Source organism: Gambusia affinis, linkage group LG07 (genome assembly GCF_019740435.1).
Source record: "Gambusia affinis linkage group LG07, SWU_Gaff_1.0, whole genome shotgun sequence".
Classification (NCBI taxonomy): domain Eukaryota; kingdom Metazoa; phylum Chordata; class Actinopteri; order Cyprinodontiformes; family Poeciliidae; genus Gambusia; species Gambusia affinis.
In genome coordinates this window covers 29,853,908-29,866,601 of record NC_057874.1, presented here as the reverse complement: position 1 = coordinate 29,866,601, position 12,694 = coordinate 29,853,908, and the positions used below count along the sequence as shown (strand labels likewise).

The following is a 12,694-nucleotide window of genomic DNA, read 5'->3' as shown; positions in this document are numbered from 1 at the left end:
ACGTCCTCCAGGCGTGGGGCGGGCTAACCCCCTGCGCCACCACAGCACGCTCCAGGTCACTCTTTCTTTAGAAAAACTTGGTGTTTTTAAGTTTATAAAATGAATTAAACCGAGATTTGGGTGCAGCAAAGTTCACTTTTGAATAAAAGTCACTGCGTGGACAAGGTCTGTGCAAGACAATGTGAAAAGCTCGATTATTTAAAGACAAAAACTGTGTAGTAGCAAATATTTTTTATTGTATGAATAATTTAATAAAAAAATGTATTAAATTTGTATCATTCTTGACCCACAAACAGCCCCTGGGCCACACTGCTGTAGAGTTGGGTTGTAAAAATGAATGGAAAACCAACTGAAGTTAATCCGTTAATTTTGATTAATTCATTTAATGCAATGGATCACTTTATTTTATTTTTTTGTGTACAAAAGTTCCACCTGGAAACTTTGTGGTCATTCGTTTCTATACGTCTGTGAATCTGATGCACAGTTACATCCGCTAACAACCAGCATTGGTTCATTTCTGCTTCTAATCGATCTGATTGGACGCTGGAAAAGACCGTTGTTGTATTCAAGTTGAGCTAAAAGGAGTTAGCCTAGCAGCAAAGCTATTCTGGCCTAAATAGCATCTCAGTGCTAAACAAGTAGCAGCGAATGCTAATGTTAGCATCCTCACATTTCCAAAGAAGCTGCATGAATGATCAGGGCTTCCTGCACTGCAAAAACAAAATAATACAAAGTATTTTTGAAGATTAGGTGTGTCATTACAGTATAAATAAGACAAAACAAACTTAAAGTAACTTTTCAGCAAGATATTGATAAAAAGGACTAATTCCAATTATAGATTATTTCACCCAATAAGTGAAAAAAAAATCCTCCAGTAGAACAATTTTGTGTTTTTGCAGTGAAACACTGTAAAAACTTTCCTCCAATCTGACGGCTGAAGAACCAGAGGAACAAATTAAGAAATATAAATATTTGCTGCAGAGTTCATATGTTTATTTACGAAATAATTTAACAGCAAATGATTGTGTTAATTGAACATGTTGCTTATTTTATGTAGTTTGATTCAAATATGATTAAATGTGGAAAATTAACTACAGACCCTGAAATTAAATTGATTAAAAATTTTAGTTTTGTCCCACCATCAGTAGACATACCCGTGTGTGTGTGTGTGTGTGTGTGTGTGTGTAAATCAACTCCAAACAGCTTCAGATTTAAACGGTCTCTATTTACTTTATACACCATAAATAAATATCAGCTCCATCAGCCTCCAGTCAGGACCAACATGGCTGCCGGTTGCCATGGAGACGGCAGGCCTCTACTCCCCGGGGTTGGGCGTGCCCTCGGCTTCCTCTACGCCCGGACCCGACATCTGCATGAAGAGCTGGCGCAGCTCAGTGATGTCATCATCCAGCGGCGGCGCGGCGCGCTGCTCACGCTCCTCGATGAAGTCCCAGAGCCGGACCCTGTTCATGAACTGGACACACAGAACCGGGTCAGAACCACAGGCCGCGCAGGGCCAGGGCGTAAGGGCAGTAGTGGGTTCTGACCCGGACGTTTCCCTCGGAGCTCAGCTGCTTCCGGGGCCGGTCTGGTTCCGGTCGGGTTCCGTCTGGGTAGGCGTGGAGGTACAGGCAGTTTCCCCCGAAGGGACAGGAGCCGCGGCCCTGGTCGAAGTATTTACAGGCCTTCTTACTGCAGACACACAGGGGTCAGGCACGCACTGCGATTGGCCGACAGCCAGGGGGCGGGGCTTACACAGGAAGTTACCTCACGCCCGACTTGAAGAGCTCGATCAGCTGGTCCTTCTCTTCCTGGTCCTCGACCCAATAGACAGATGGGATGACGAACTCGGAGATGATCCGACACTCTGGACAGGACCTGGAGGGAGAACCGGGTCAGAACCACTGAAAGGGACAACCGGGTCAGAACCACTGAAAGGGACAACCGGGTCAGAACCAGAATCAGAAGCAATAGAAACACAAACAGGTGTCTCTCCAGAAACCTCATCTCTCATCTCTCTCTTTTCTCTGGTTCTGGTCCCCGGTACCAGAACCGGGCCGGACTCACTTGATGATCTTGTTGCAGAAGTTGCTGGTTCCACGCCACTGGCGGATGCAGCTGAGGCAGAAGGTGTGGCAGCAGGAGGACAGGATGCCGAACCGCCGCTCCGATGGCGCCGCCTTCTGGACCACCACCTCCATGCAGATGGAGCACACCTGCACAGGTACAGCGCGGTCAGGACGCTGTTGTCACGGCAACCGGCACAGACTCGCCTCACCCACCTTGTTCTGGCTGAGCTGGGCGGCGAACGCCTTCTCCATGTCGGCCTCGAAGGCCAGCAGGCACACCTGGAGAGAGACTGGGTCAGGTACCAGGACCAGAGCCCGGTCCGACAGGTACCAGGACCCGGGTCGGTGCTCACCTTCTCGTGAGCTCTCCTCTGCTCCGGGTCGTGGGGGTGAAGCACCTGCAGCCGACACACCTCACACAGGTCACCATGGAGATACGGGCAGCTGTCGCCATAGAAACAGTGTCCAGCGGCGGCGTACGGACAGAGCTGATAGGCTCCGCCCACCGCGTGAGGCTCTGCAGGGAGAAGGTTAGGTAAACAGGAAGTTGTCATCGGCCAATCGGATGGCTTCGTTCGGGACCCACCTGGTTCCGGAGCCGACCCATCCAGCCCGGTTCTGATGGCTTCCACATAGGACTGTGGAGCGGCCGCCGCCTCCGGTACCGCCGGGGTCGGACCGTCTGACAGGCCGCCAAAGGTCCGGTCACCACACAGTGCTGAGGAACAGGAAAGGGCGGAGTCACACACCGAACAGAACACCTGGACTCACCTGTCCAACATCTGGACCCGACCCGCAAGCAAACCCACGGTACCATCAGAACCCAGGAGTTACCAGATTATTGGGTTCTGGAGATTTGATTTCTTTCCACCAATGGGCTCCTGGGTTTAGACTGTTCAGAGTGATGTCATCACCCAGGGCGGCCATCTTGTTTGACAGCTTCTGTTTATTGGGATTCGGGTAAACTCTACAGCCAGGAAACCATTTTTATTTTAAATTAAGAGAATAAAAACAAGCAAGCAGTCTTAATTTTAAGAGAATAAAATCTTAATTTTATGAAAACACAAAAAATGTCACATTAGATTGATGAATGTTGAGCATCTTGTGAAGTTCTACTTTGGTTTCAGTTTTACAGATTATATTTAATAAACACGTCAGCATCAAATTATTGTCAGCAGCTGAACTTTGAGTCCATCGGTCAAACTGAGTGTTTCAGAGAATAATTAACTGGTCAGATCTTTTCAACAGAAGCTTTTTTCTCACTAAATCAAATTATTTCTTGTAATTTTATGACGTCTTTTCTGCAAATATTATGACTTTGACCCATAAATAAACAGAAATTCTTGCATTCTGACGCTGATCCAACTGACGGATGGAATGATTTTTAGAAATTATTTTCTGTCATTTGCAATTTCTTTTTTGGAAAAGAAAGCGAGAAAAAAATTAATTAAAATTGAGTCAAGTATGAAAAAATCTATTTTTACCTGCAGCAGCTCAGGTGTGTCCTTACCTCTGTCCTTCAGGACCAAAGGCTTCTTCCCTTCACCTCTGACCCCTCTGCCTGCACCTACTGGGTCCGCTGAAGCTCCGCCCCCTCCTCCTCTCATTGAATGTTTCACGTGATCATACCTGGACACACCGCACACCTGTCATGTACCTGGAAGGTTAGACAGGTCAGCTGTCAGGGGCAGGTGCGCCTCACCTGCAGCGCTCTCCGTAGGCGCAGGTTCCCCTCTGGTAGTACTTGCAGATGGTGGAGGGTTTGCTGTTGTTCAGGTCATGAGAAAACAGGCAGTTGCTGCCCTCCCTGCAGACTCCATGGAGGAAATACCTGCAACACACCTGGACACGTGACTCACCTGGCCATCACCATGTTGTGGCAGTTTGGAGTGAGACACAATCTGTAAAACAAAATTAGTTCCTTTGCTTTCTCCCAGTAGCAGTCTGTATTACAGTAAGTCTGAAGAAGCCTCTGACTGAAGATACTCTGCTTTTCCAAGACAGTCTCATGAAGACGATGGTCAGGGTTGGCCATTAGTTTCTTGATTTTATGAAGAATAATATCCCCACCTTGCTCTCTGCTGTGATGCAGCTAGCATAGCACGCTATTAATGCTCAAACTAGTAGCATTCCTGTGACTGTAAATTGTTTCTCCACCATTGGAACATCCAGCAACAAGTACATAAAGTGATTGATTGCACTAAGCCCCTCCTCCTGGCTCTGATTGGTTGGTATCGGTTCATTTCCTCCAGTAGCTCAAAGATCAATATTTTTACAGATTATCTGTCTACAACAAACTGTCACAACATGGCGACAGTTTTAACAAATATGTAAAAAAAAAACCCAACAACAACAAAAAACATTTTCTTCATAAAAGTTTCATACTGCAGCTTTAGTCTGCTGGATAGTCCAGAACTAGAACTTTATCTGAAAAACCCAACATCTCCGATCCGTAGTTCTGGAGAATAAACCGGTTCCGATCCGGTTTGAATGGACAGCAGAGGTTCGGACGGAACTCGACCTTTTGAAGACATACTAACTGGACCGAACCGGGTGGGAAGAACACCCGGATGGGAACCAGACGCAAGCAGCTATGTTGTGCCCGAAACTATAGTATCCATGGTAACGGCAGGACTCGAGCAGCTTACTGATCAATCGGCTGATCAGATGAATACCTGCGCATGCTCACACATATAAGCGTACCCAGCGGCGGAGCTAGCGGCTAAAAACATTAGCTTTACGGCAGCGCGTGCGCAGTGATGGTCCTGAGCCAGTCGGACAGGTAGCTGAGGGACAGAGACACGGCAAAGAGCGCGCGCTCACCTGCAGGTCACCTGTCTGGTGCTCATCTTCTTCGTCGTGGTCTGCGCTCAGCTGCCGGAAGTGTGCTGCTGGTGCTCCGCTCTAAGAGCTCCGGGTGCAAGCAGCTGGAGGAGGAACGTTCCTGCAGCTGCAGAAAACAGCGCCATCCTGCGGAGGTTCTGGTCCAGTTCTGATCAGGTTCTGGTCCGGTTCTTATCCCGTGGATTCATGTTATACTGTTGTGAGGAGAAGGAGCTCTTTTTGGATTCCAGACTGACCCAGTGTGGGTTACTGGTTCTGGTTCTGGCTCATCAGCCCAGGGAGGTTCGGTTTCAGGTTGGATGTTTTCTGCTCTCACCTGGTGGACTTTCACCTGTTCAGGTTTAGGATTACTGATTTGTATTCCGGGAGGTTCTGGGTTCCGGCTCTGGTTTTGGTTTCAGGTCAGAGGCTCTTGATTCTGTTCCAGGTTCCAGAACCTAAAACAGAACCATAACTGCTGTATATGCGACGTCCAATTCAGCTGCTAAACTTTATATTCACCAGTTTACAGAAAAACTGATTATCTTATTTTACAATTTATAGCACTTTATTTGATTTAATTTATGTAGATATTAATTAGTCCTGGTTGACAGGTGGAGTTTCACTTGGACTGCTCACCTGTTTGGTACTAATGAACCAGGGAGCAGGATTACCCAAAGAGAACCCATTTGTAATAACTCCATGCAGAAAGGCCCCAGGCTGGGAGTCCAACCCAGGACCTCTATGCTGCCTCCTGAAGCACCTCGAGGAACCTCAAGGGTTCCTCGAATTCATGTACTTCAACCCCCAAGTACACCAGGGACCCTCTTGTACACCTGATGAGCCCCCTGACGAATCCTCCCGAAGTCCCTGAGGGACCCTTTGGTTCATCAGCCACCTGATGAACCGAACGCTTCAGGAACCCCCTAGAAATCCACGGTGAACCTCTAAGGAACCCCGTAGTCTTTCCTGTTCCTGGACGTCCAGGAGATTTACCTGAAGATCTGAGCCTCCTGTGAATCGGGTCTCTGGCATTGGGCTCAGGGTATTTCCTGGGGCCAGTGTAACCAGGTTCTGCTTCACTCCACTGTACCGGGCCGGCCCAAGTCACCCCTCGACTCTGCGTTGTGTAGATTTTTTTAATAAAGATGAGGAGTTTCAGTTTATTTCCTGAATGAGAACATATCGGGGGTTCGAATCAGTGCAACAGCTCAGCTCACTACAACAGACCGTTATGTTAGCTTTTAACTTGGAACATGAAGTATTTTACAATATTAACAAAACTAAAAGTACAAAAATTGGTGCCAGGCACACATCTAGTAAATAGTCATTACACAGTTTTAGTAAAAAATATGTTTTATTATGTTGATAACACTTTTCCACAGTGTTCTGAAGAATGCAACTCAGCTCTCCTGCAGCTTTCACAGAGTGGCATTGAGTACAGGAGCCAGCAACGTATAACCAGCCACACAGAGAGGGGGCGCTATTTCCCCATTGCACTGATACACATGAAGCAAGAGGGATTCTACAACCTAAACACCATTAAACCAGCTCAGGTCTGCAAGTTCACCTGCAGACAGAGGATAATTTCACCTGCTCCTCTGAGATGATGAATGGCTTTAGAGGAAAGTGTGACATTTGACCCCAGGTGAGTCTATCTCTGTCAGACTCACCTGAGCTCACTGATCAGATCGCCGTCTGACAGGTGAGATGGAAAACATTCAGTGAGAGCCAATCAGGAGGCAGCTCCTGGAAGCTTCCTGTTTCAGGTTTCAAGCAGAAGTTTTCTGCTGGTTTGGGTCAGAACCAGAACACTTGACCAGTCTTCAGACCTCAGAGTATAAAGCTGAACACGTCCTGCTCTGCCAGGAAACATTTCCATGGCAACAACGCAGACACAGTCCAGAGGTCACCTGCTCAGACTGACTCACCTCCAGGTGAAACAGGTCACATGACCATCCGCCTGACACCAGAACACCTGATAGGCTGGAGCCGGGGTCTGTGATGTCATCTGATAGGCTGTAACCAGAGGGGGAGGCGGGGAGAAGAGGCTAAAGAGAGGAGGAGGAAGAGGAGTGGGACAGACTGTCGAGCTGCTGAGGAGGAGATGGAGCAAAGCGTCATCCACCTGAGCCACTGCCAGAAGGAGATCTTCTGCTTCGCGGTGCCTGAGGTGTGTCCCAGCTGCGGGGAGGAGCTGAAGGGCCGCAGACTGCAGGAGGCGCCGGTGAGCCTGCCGTCCCCCTTCACCGACGGACACAAGACCTCCTGCTGCCTGCTGGTCGCTCCTGCACACAACAACCAGGACAGGTAATGGCACACCTGCACAGTTACACCCAGGTTAGCCTGCAGAAAACATTCAGCCAACAGCTGTTAGAACCCAGTAGAACCAGTATCAGTCTGGATTGGCGGGTGATGAGGTTCCTGTTAATGCTGGTCTGGAACACCTGACCTCTTTACCTGAAAACCTTACATCCTGCAGTATCAGCTACCTGCAGGTGACTGGTTTGCAGGTCAGGAAACCAGTTTGGAGTACGACACCAGTCTAACCAGTGTGTCCTCCTCTGTCCCTCAGAGACTTTACTGGGACATCAGACCTGCACACTGGCATCTCCAACACTAAAGGTATGAACCTGAGACAAGGGCAGGTGTCCAGGTGAGGCCTACAGGTCATTTGGATGATGTCATCGCTCTGTCTCACCTGACTCTGTCTCACCTGTATATTTATCCAGGTGTTGTTTATAACTACACTCAGGATGGTGTGCGGCGAGATCAGATTGGATGGAGCCACTGTATCAGCGTCCCCCTGGTCCGACCCGACATGTTTCACCTGCTGGCTCAGTGGGACCAGTACCTGGAGACGTTCTCTGAGGGACCCGCCTGGGACCCAGTGTGGCAGAAGTAGGTTCAACCCAAAGCCCCTGTCTCACTACCTGTCCTCTCTGACTCACCTGTCGGTCTCTCAGGTTCCATGAGGAAGACCACAACTGCTTCAGCTTCTGCCTCCAGTTCCTGAATGGCATCCTGGCCATGGAGGGTCACGGCGCTCTGAGCCGGGACGACTTCACCCGCTGCTTCATCCTGCCGAGGATGAGGAGGGTGTCAAAGTACACCACGCTGATCCGGCATCTGCAGGAACACCAGTACTACCTGGCAGACAGACAGGAGACACTGGGAGACAGGCAGGAAGAGTCGGTCACCAACAGTTAAACCAGTCTAACCACAATTAAACCAATCATACTACCAGTTAAAACAACCATACTTCCATTAAACCAGTCCCAGTATTGCTGAAGCTGAACACTTGAAACAACAGCCTGACTACTAGTTAAACCAGTTTAACCAGTTGGTCTGTTTTGGTGCGACATGAATGTTTATTTATTGTTTGTAAATAAAGATAAATATTTTCATAAACCATAACAGAGTTTCAGACATCTGTGTTTTGGATGAAGCAGCTAAAGCAGGAAATCTTTCCACCAATCAGGAAGAAGCTGAGACTAGAAGAGGAACCACAGGGAGAGAGGAGATGGTTCCAGCAGCTAGAATGGACTGGTTCTGATCTGAACTGGGTTTATTGTTCTTCGTGGCAATTACAGATTATTGAGCTGAGCTTGATTGATTTCAGCTAAATAAGGATGGAGGGACGCCATTCTCAGTTCGTCCTGGGGAACCGAACCGAAACCAGAACCACCCCAAACCCTGGATGCATAAGCAGGTGCAGGAATAGTTCTGGTCTCATTAGCAACCGATTAAAATTCGTTAGAGGTGTATTGCGCCAATCATCCAGCAGATGGCGGTAGAGCAATTTGGATGCAATCAAACCGCAAAGAAGAAGTTCTGAATGGAGTTTCCAGCCGGACACAGTTTCTGTAGCACCGCCTCAGCTCCCAGGAACGAACCACGGCGTTTAAACTTGAGATTGGACCTAACTCTGGCAGTCTGGAACCGGCGGAATGCAGGCGGAGTTCCGGCCTCCTCGGAGGAGAACCCGGGTTTATGAAGACTACAAGGCTCCGCTGCCGCTGATTCGGAACCGGCAGGACAGAAAGCATTACCGGGGGGAGCTGGTCCACCAGCAGGTTCTGGTCTGCCATCCGGACCACATCCATAGCATCCACAGCCAGGTCAGAACCAGCGGGTCCAGAGCCAGGTTCAGTTCCAGTAGAGCCAGGTCCAGACATGGTCAGGTGTTCCTACTGCGTAGCTTCAGATAGTTTTTGCTCTTAGTATCGTCTCTCTGGCTTAATGTGTTTTGTCTTCAGGGCTACTTTGGGAAAGGGGTTCTGTCCAGAGCCCGACCGGAACACAGCATTTCCGACCAATGGGAGCGTGAGTTTCCACCCACACAATGACATCATCGTCAATGATCCTATCGGTGCTGACATCTGTTTTTGTCACAGAACACAAAGGTGTGCTTCTACCTGTCATCTCTCAGTCCAGGTACACGACATCACATCCTGTTTACTTACACGACATCACATCCTGTTTACTTACACAGTGACATCACATCCTGTCTGTGGTGATAGTGTCACATGTCTGACCCTCACAGGTATGAAGAGCTGCTCAGGTGGGCAGAGGCGGAGCTTTCTTCTCAGCAATTGGATGAAGAGGCGGCCAATCAGAAGCTGCTGGCTCTGACTGAGATTGTGGAGGAGGAAGAGGAGGCAAATGGAGCAGAAGAAGAAGAGCCAGAGGGCGGAGCCTGTGTCCAAATGAAGAGGCTAGGGGCGGAGTCAGAGCCAGAGGAGAGAAACAGCAGGTAGAGTTCAGCACTCAGAGAGACCGGTTCTGAGGAAGAACCAGACTGAACCTGTTTCCTGTCAATGTTCAGGTCCGACCCACAGAATCTGGACCTGGACTCGGAACCGGACTCTGACTCCGACTCTGATCCCGATTCTGGTCTCCGTGTTCCGGGTCCTGGTTACGTCCTGGTGGACCTGGAGGCTCAGGTGGGTCCTCATCTGAGACTGTGGCTGGTGCTGGTGTTTCTCTGCTGCTGCAGTTCATTTGTTGTTGTTTCCATGGTTACAGGATGGAGGCGAAGCCAGGGAGGTGAGGCGGAGTCCTCTGGCTCTTACGGAGTACCTGCAGCTGAGCCTGGAGGAGGTAACACACCTGAGTCAGCACAGCAACTCTACACTGGCAGTGAGACTGATCTACTCGTGTATTTCTATGTGAAGAAATAATCATTCGATTTGTGTGCATTTAAAACTTACAAACGCTCATTCAATAGCACTCAACATTGACAACTCTCACTCAGCCTACACTAGGCTCAAACCAGCCAAACCGGCAGCCAATCACAGACGAGTGTTTTTCATCCAATCAGTTTATTCCTAGGAAATACTGAAAAACCAATTACTGCACCAAATGGCCAAAATTTCACGCCTAATCGGCTCACCTGTCTGACCTGCAGGCCTTCTTCCTGGTCTACAGTCTTGGAGTTCTGTCTGTCTGCCAGCAGCAGGTGAGGCTCTCATTTGGACCTCTGATGCGTTTTGTCAGGATGTGACCTCATCATCTCTGTCCTGTCCTCTGATTGGTCAGGAGCCCCTGTCAGTCCTGCAGCTGTGGAGGAAGTTTCGGTTGCTGCGTCCCGACTTCATCAGCTCATACGCTGCGTACCATCACTTCCGCAGCAGGGGGTGGGTCCCTAAGGGAGGAGGCGGGGCCAAATACGGCGTTGATCTCTGTAAGGCCCAGTGAACTGTGACCTGTCAGTCAGAGTGCAGGGAAAAGCTGGAGCTGTTCCTGAACCAGAACATGTTCTGCTGGTCTGTGGACTTCTCAGGTGTGTTTTCTCCTCTGGTTCTGGTTTCAGTGCTCTACAGGAAGGGACCACCTTTCTACCACGCCAGGTAACGCTCACCTGTTCTGGTCTCCAGGTGTTCGCTCTGTGTTCAGGTGAAGGTTGGACATGTTTTCTCTCCCAGAGCTGCCTGGTTCTGCTCTGGGATGGGAGCTCTTTACGGATCATCCCATGTCTAGTTTCTAAAAACGATTAGAAATGCTGCAGCAGGAGGGATATAGAAGGGCCTCACAGATTGTCCCTGATCTCTTGCCGTAGCTACTCGGTGGTGGTGGAGAGGACTGGCGAATCATTGGGGGGTGCGGCACTGCGCCCGTTTTCCTGGCGCTCCCTGGCAGCTCTCAGCAGGATCACAGCCAGTGTCTCCAAGGTAACTGCGGCAACTGTCGCTGCTACCTGGTGCTGCTGTTGATCTTTCTTGATGGTGGGTCCTGATTGGTTCCCAGGAGCTGATGCTGTGTTACATCATCTACCCAACTGACCTATCAGAGGATGACCTGGATTCACCAGTGTGCCTGAGCAGATTAAAGGTTCAGGTAAAGGTCAACTACCTGTCTCCACATCACAAGTTACCATGGTAACTGCCTGTGTTTTGGGGGGGGTTTCAAACTTATTTTATTTTGAACAAATGACATTATAAAGAAAGATCTTCAACCCAATAATTATATTAAACAATACATTATAAACAGAAATAATGGTAATAATGGTAAAATATGCATATTTTACCATTATAAAATATATAATGGTAAAATTATATATATATATATATATATATATATAATGGATATTAATAGTGTTTTCTAAGGTCTTCCAATCTACAAGTAGAGTAAAAAAACATTAATTAAATTTATACACAAATAGGTAAAAATAAAATAATGTATCTTTTAGTCTATGCAAACAATATTATTTTTATAAGAAATGTGCAAAAATACATCCAAGTACATATAAAAAGGGTCTGTAGCAAATAAGAGAAAATAGCAAAGGCTTCTGCTTACAGGATAAAGTAAATTTTCTTTAGAAAGGTTTTTATTGATGATTTAAATTACATTTTTCAATAGAGATAATATATGGTTTTAAGTTGTTTTCTTTAAAATTATTACATGAGGGGATTTTTTTCACTCCATATCATCTTGTGGACATGATATAATTAAATATAAAAAAAATTTTTTTATTGACTTTAACAATTCAACCTTTTCTTCAGATGAAATATATAACGATGAGCAATATTCTTCGATATCTTCCAATGTATGTATACTGCCTGTGTTAACAGTGGGAGCTATCAGGACTGGTTACCATGGCAGCTAAGTGGTGAGAATCAGAACCAGAACCAGAACCATAGGACTGTGGTTCTGGACTGTTCTGATCGCAGCTTTATGTCGGACAGATGGAACTAATAGAGCTGGTAATGTCTCTACAGGAAGTGATCGTCAGCAGGTGGGTTTCCTCCAGAGAGCGAGCAGAGCAAGACATCTGATTGGCTGACAGCTGAAGCGCTTTAGTGATGATCTCATAAAGACCCGAGCTGCGGCCAATCAGAAGGAGCGTGAACGCGGTCCTTAGTTGGATGCAGGCGCGTTTCAGAAGACAGAAAAACATGCAGAGGAAGACGTTTTTCATCGTCATGTTTGTGTTTGACTGCGCCTCCTGGTGATGACGTCACCGCCAGCCACCTCCTGATCTGGCTGAGCTACCTCTGCAGGTGCTCCCGTCTGATCTTTAGGTCCATGTCCAGAGCAGAGCAGAGCCTGCTCAGGAATCCATTGGGAGGAAATCCGTTTGTTTATCCTGTTACCATGGTTATGGCTGTTATTTCTGTCAGATGGGTGTCAACGGCTGAAGTTCATTAAACAGATGTTCAACATCTTCACTCCATAAATACATAAAACAGTTCGACTTCAGTCTGTGTCTTTTTGTCCTGTTTGTTGCTCTTGATGTAAAACTTTAGTGCAGACGTTGTCCGTCCAGAACCGAATCAGAACCACGCAGAGAAGAACTGAAC

At 47.8% G+C, this 12,694-nt stretch overlaps 3 protein-coding genes and 1 long non-coding RNA gene across 5 annotated transcripts; 2 read left to right on the top strand and 2 right to left on the bottom strand.

The window, feature by feature from the left end:
- Window positions 1-1,204: 1,204 nt before the first annotated feature.
- Window positions 1,205-5,053, bottom strand: mkrn2 (makorin, ring finger protein, 2). Its single transcript, XM_044123031.1, has 10 exons — window positions 4,893-5,053; window positions 3,772-3,900; window positions 3,580-3,698; window positions 2,656-2,787; window positions 2,423-2,586; window positions 2,283-2,348; window positions 2,068-2,216; window positions 1,768-1,878; window positions 1,548-1,692; window positions 1,205-1,474 (listed from the first exon to the last, which is right to left on the bottom strand). The coding sequence occupies exons 1-10, from the start codon at window positions 4,916-4,918 to the stop codon at window positions 1,316-1,318; spliced, it is 1,200 nt and encodes a 399-aa protein (XP_043978966.1). The 5' UTR covers window positions 4,919-5,053; the 3' UTR covers window positions 1,205-1,315.
- Window positions 5,054-6,896: 1,843 nt separating this feature from the next.
- Window positions 6,897-8,311, top strand: LOC122834674 (MKRN2 opposite strand protein-like). Its single transcript, XM_044123341.1, is given in 5 exon segments — window positions 6,897-6,913; window positions 6,915-7,202; window positions 7,468-7,517; window positions 7,625-7,793; window positions 7,859-8,311. Coding segments are annotated over 5 exon segments (768 nt in total). The 3' UTR covers window positions 8,103-8,311.
- Window positions 7,059-9,461, bottom strand: LOC122834675. The gene is made up of 3 exons (XR_006371232.1): window positions 9,384-9,461; window positions 7,844-8,063; window positions 7,059-7,180 (listed from the first exon to the last, which is right to left on the bottom strand). It is a non-coding gene; the product is annotated as an uncharacterized LOC122834675 (long non-coding RNA).
- On the top strand, window positions 8,823-12,593 carry tsen2 (TSEN2 tRNA splicing endonuclease subunit). 2 transcript variants are annotated; one of them, XM_044123337.1, is made up of 12 exons: window positions 8,823-9,013; window positions 9,152-9,218; window positions 9,290-9,329; window positions 9,439-9,648; window positions 9,721-9,838; window positions 9,921-9,995; window positions 10,303-10,353; window positions 10,434-10,578; window positions 10,708-10,744; window positions 10,954-11,065; window positions 11,142-11,231; window positions 12,113-12,593. In XM_044123337.1, the coding sequence occupies exons 1-12, from the start codon at window positions 8,843-8,845 to the stop codon at window positions 12,167-12,169; spliced, it is 1,173 nt and encodes a 390-aa protein (XP_043979272.1). In that variant the 5' UTR covers window positions 8,823-8,842; the 3' UTR covers window positions 12,170-12,593. The 2 variants fall into 2 exon arrangements, with proteins under 2 accessions (XP_043979272.1, XP_043979273.1); XM_044123338.1 differs by having other exon boundaries at window positions 8,876-9,071.
- The last annotated feature ends 101 nt before the right edge of the window (window positions 12,594-12,694 follow it).

Coding starts and splice junctions, on each gene's coding strand:
- mkrn2 (XM_044123031.1), bottom strand. CDS start 4,918: ATGAGCACCAGACAGGTGACCTGCAG. Junction 3,699..3,771: donor GCCTACGGAGAGCGCTGCAG/GTGAGGCGCACC, acceptor CGGTGTGTCCAG/GTATGATCACGTGAAACATT. Junction 1,475..1,547: donor GCTCCGAGGGAAACGTCCGG/GTCAGAACCCAC, acceptor CTGTGTGTCCAG/TTCATGAACAGGGTCCGGCT.
- tsen2 (XM_044123337.1), top strand. CDS start 8,843: ATGCAGGCGGAGTTCCGGCCTCCTCGGAGGAGAACCCGGGTTTATGAA. Junction 9,014..9,151: donor TCCATAGCATCCACAGCCAG/GTCAGAACCAGC, acceptor TTTTGTCTTCAG/GGCTACTTTGGGAAAGGGGT. Junction 9,330..9,438: donor CCTGTCATCTCTCAGTCCAG/GTACACGACATC, acceptor TGACCCTCACAG/GTATGAAGAGCTGCTCAGGT.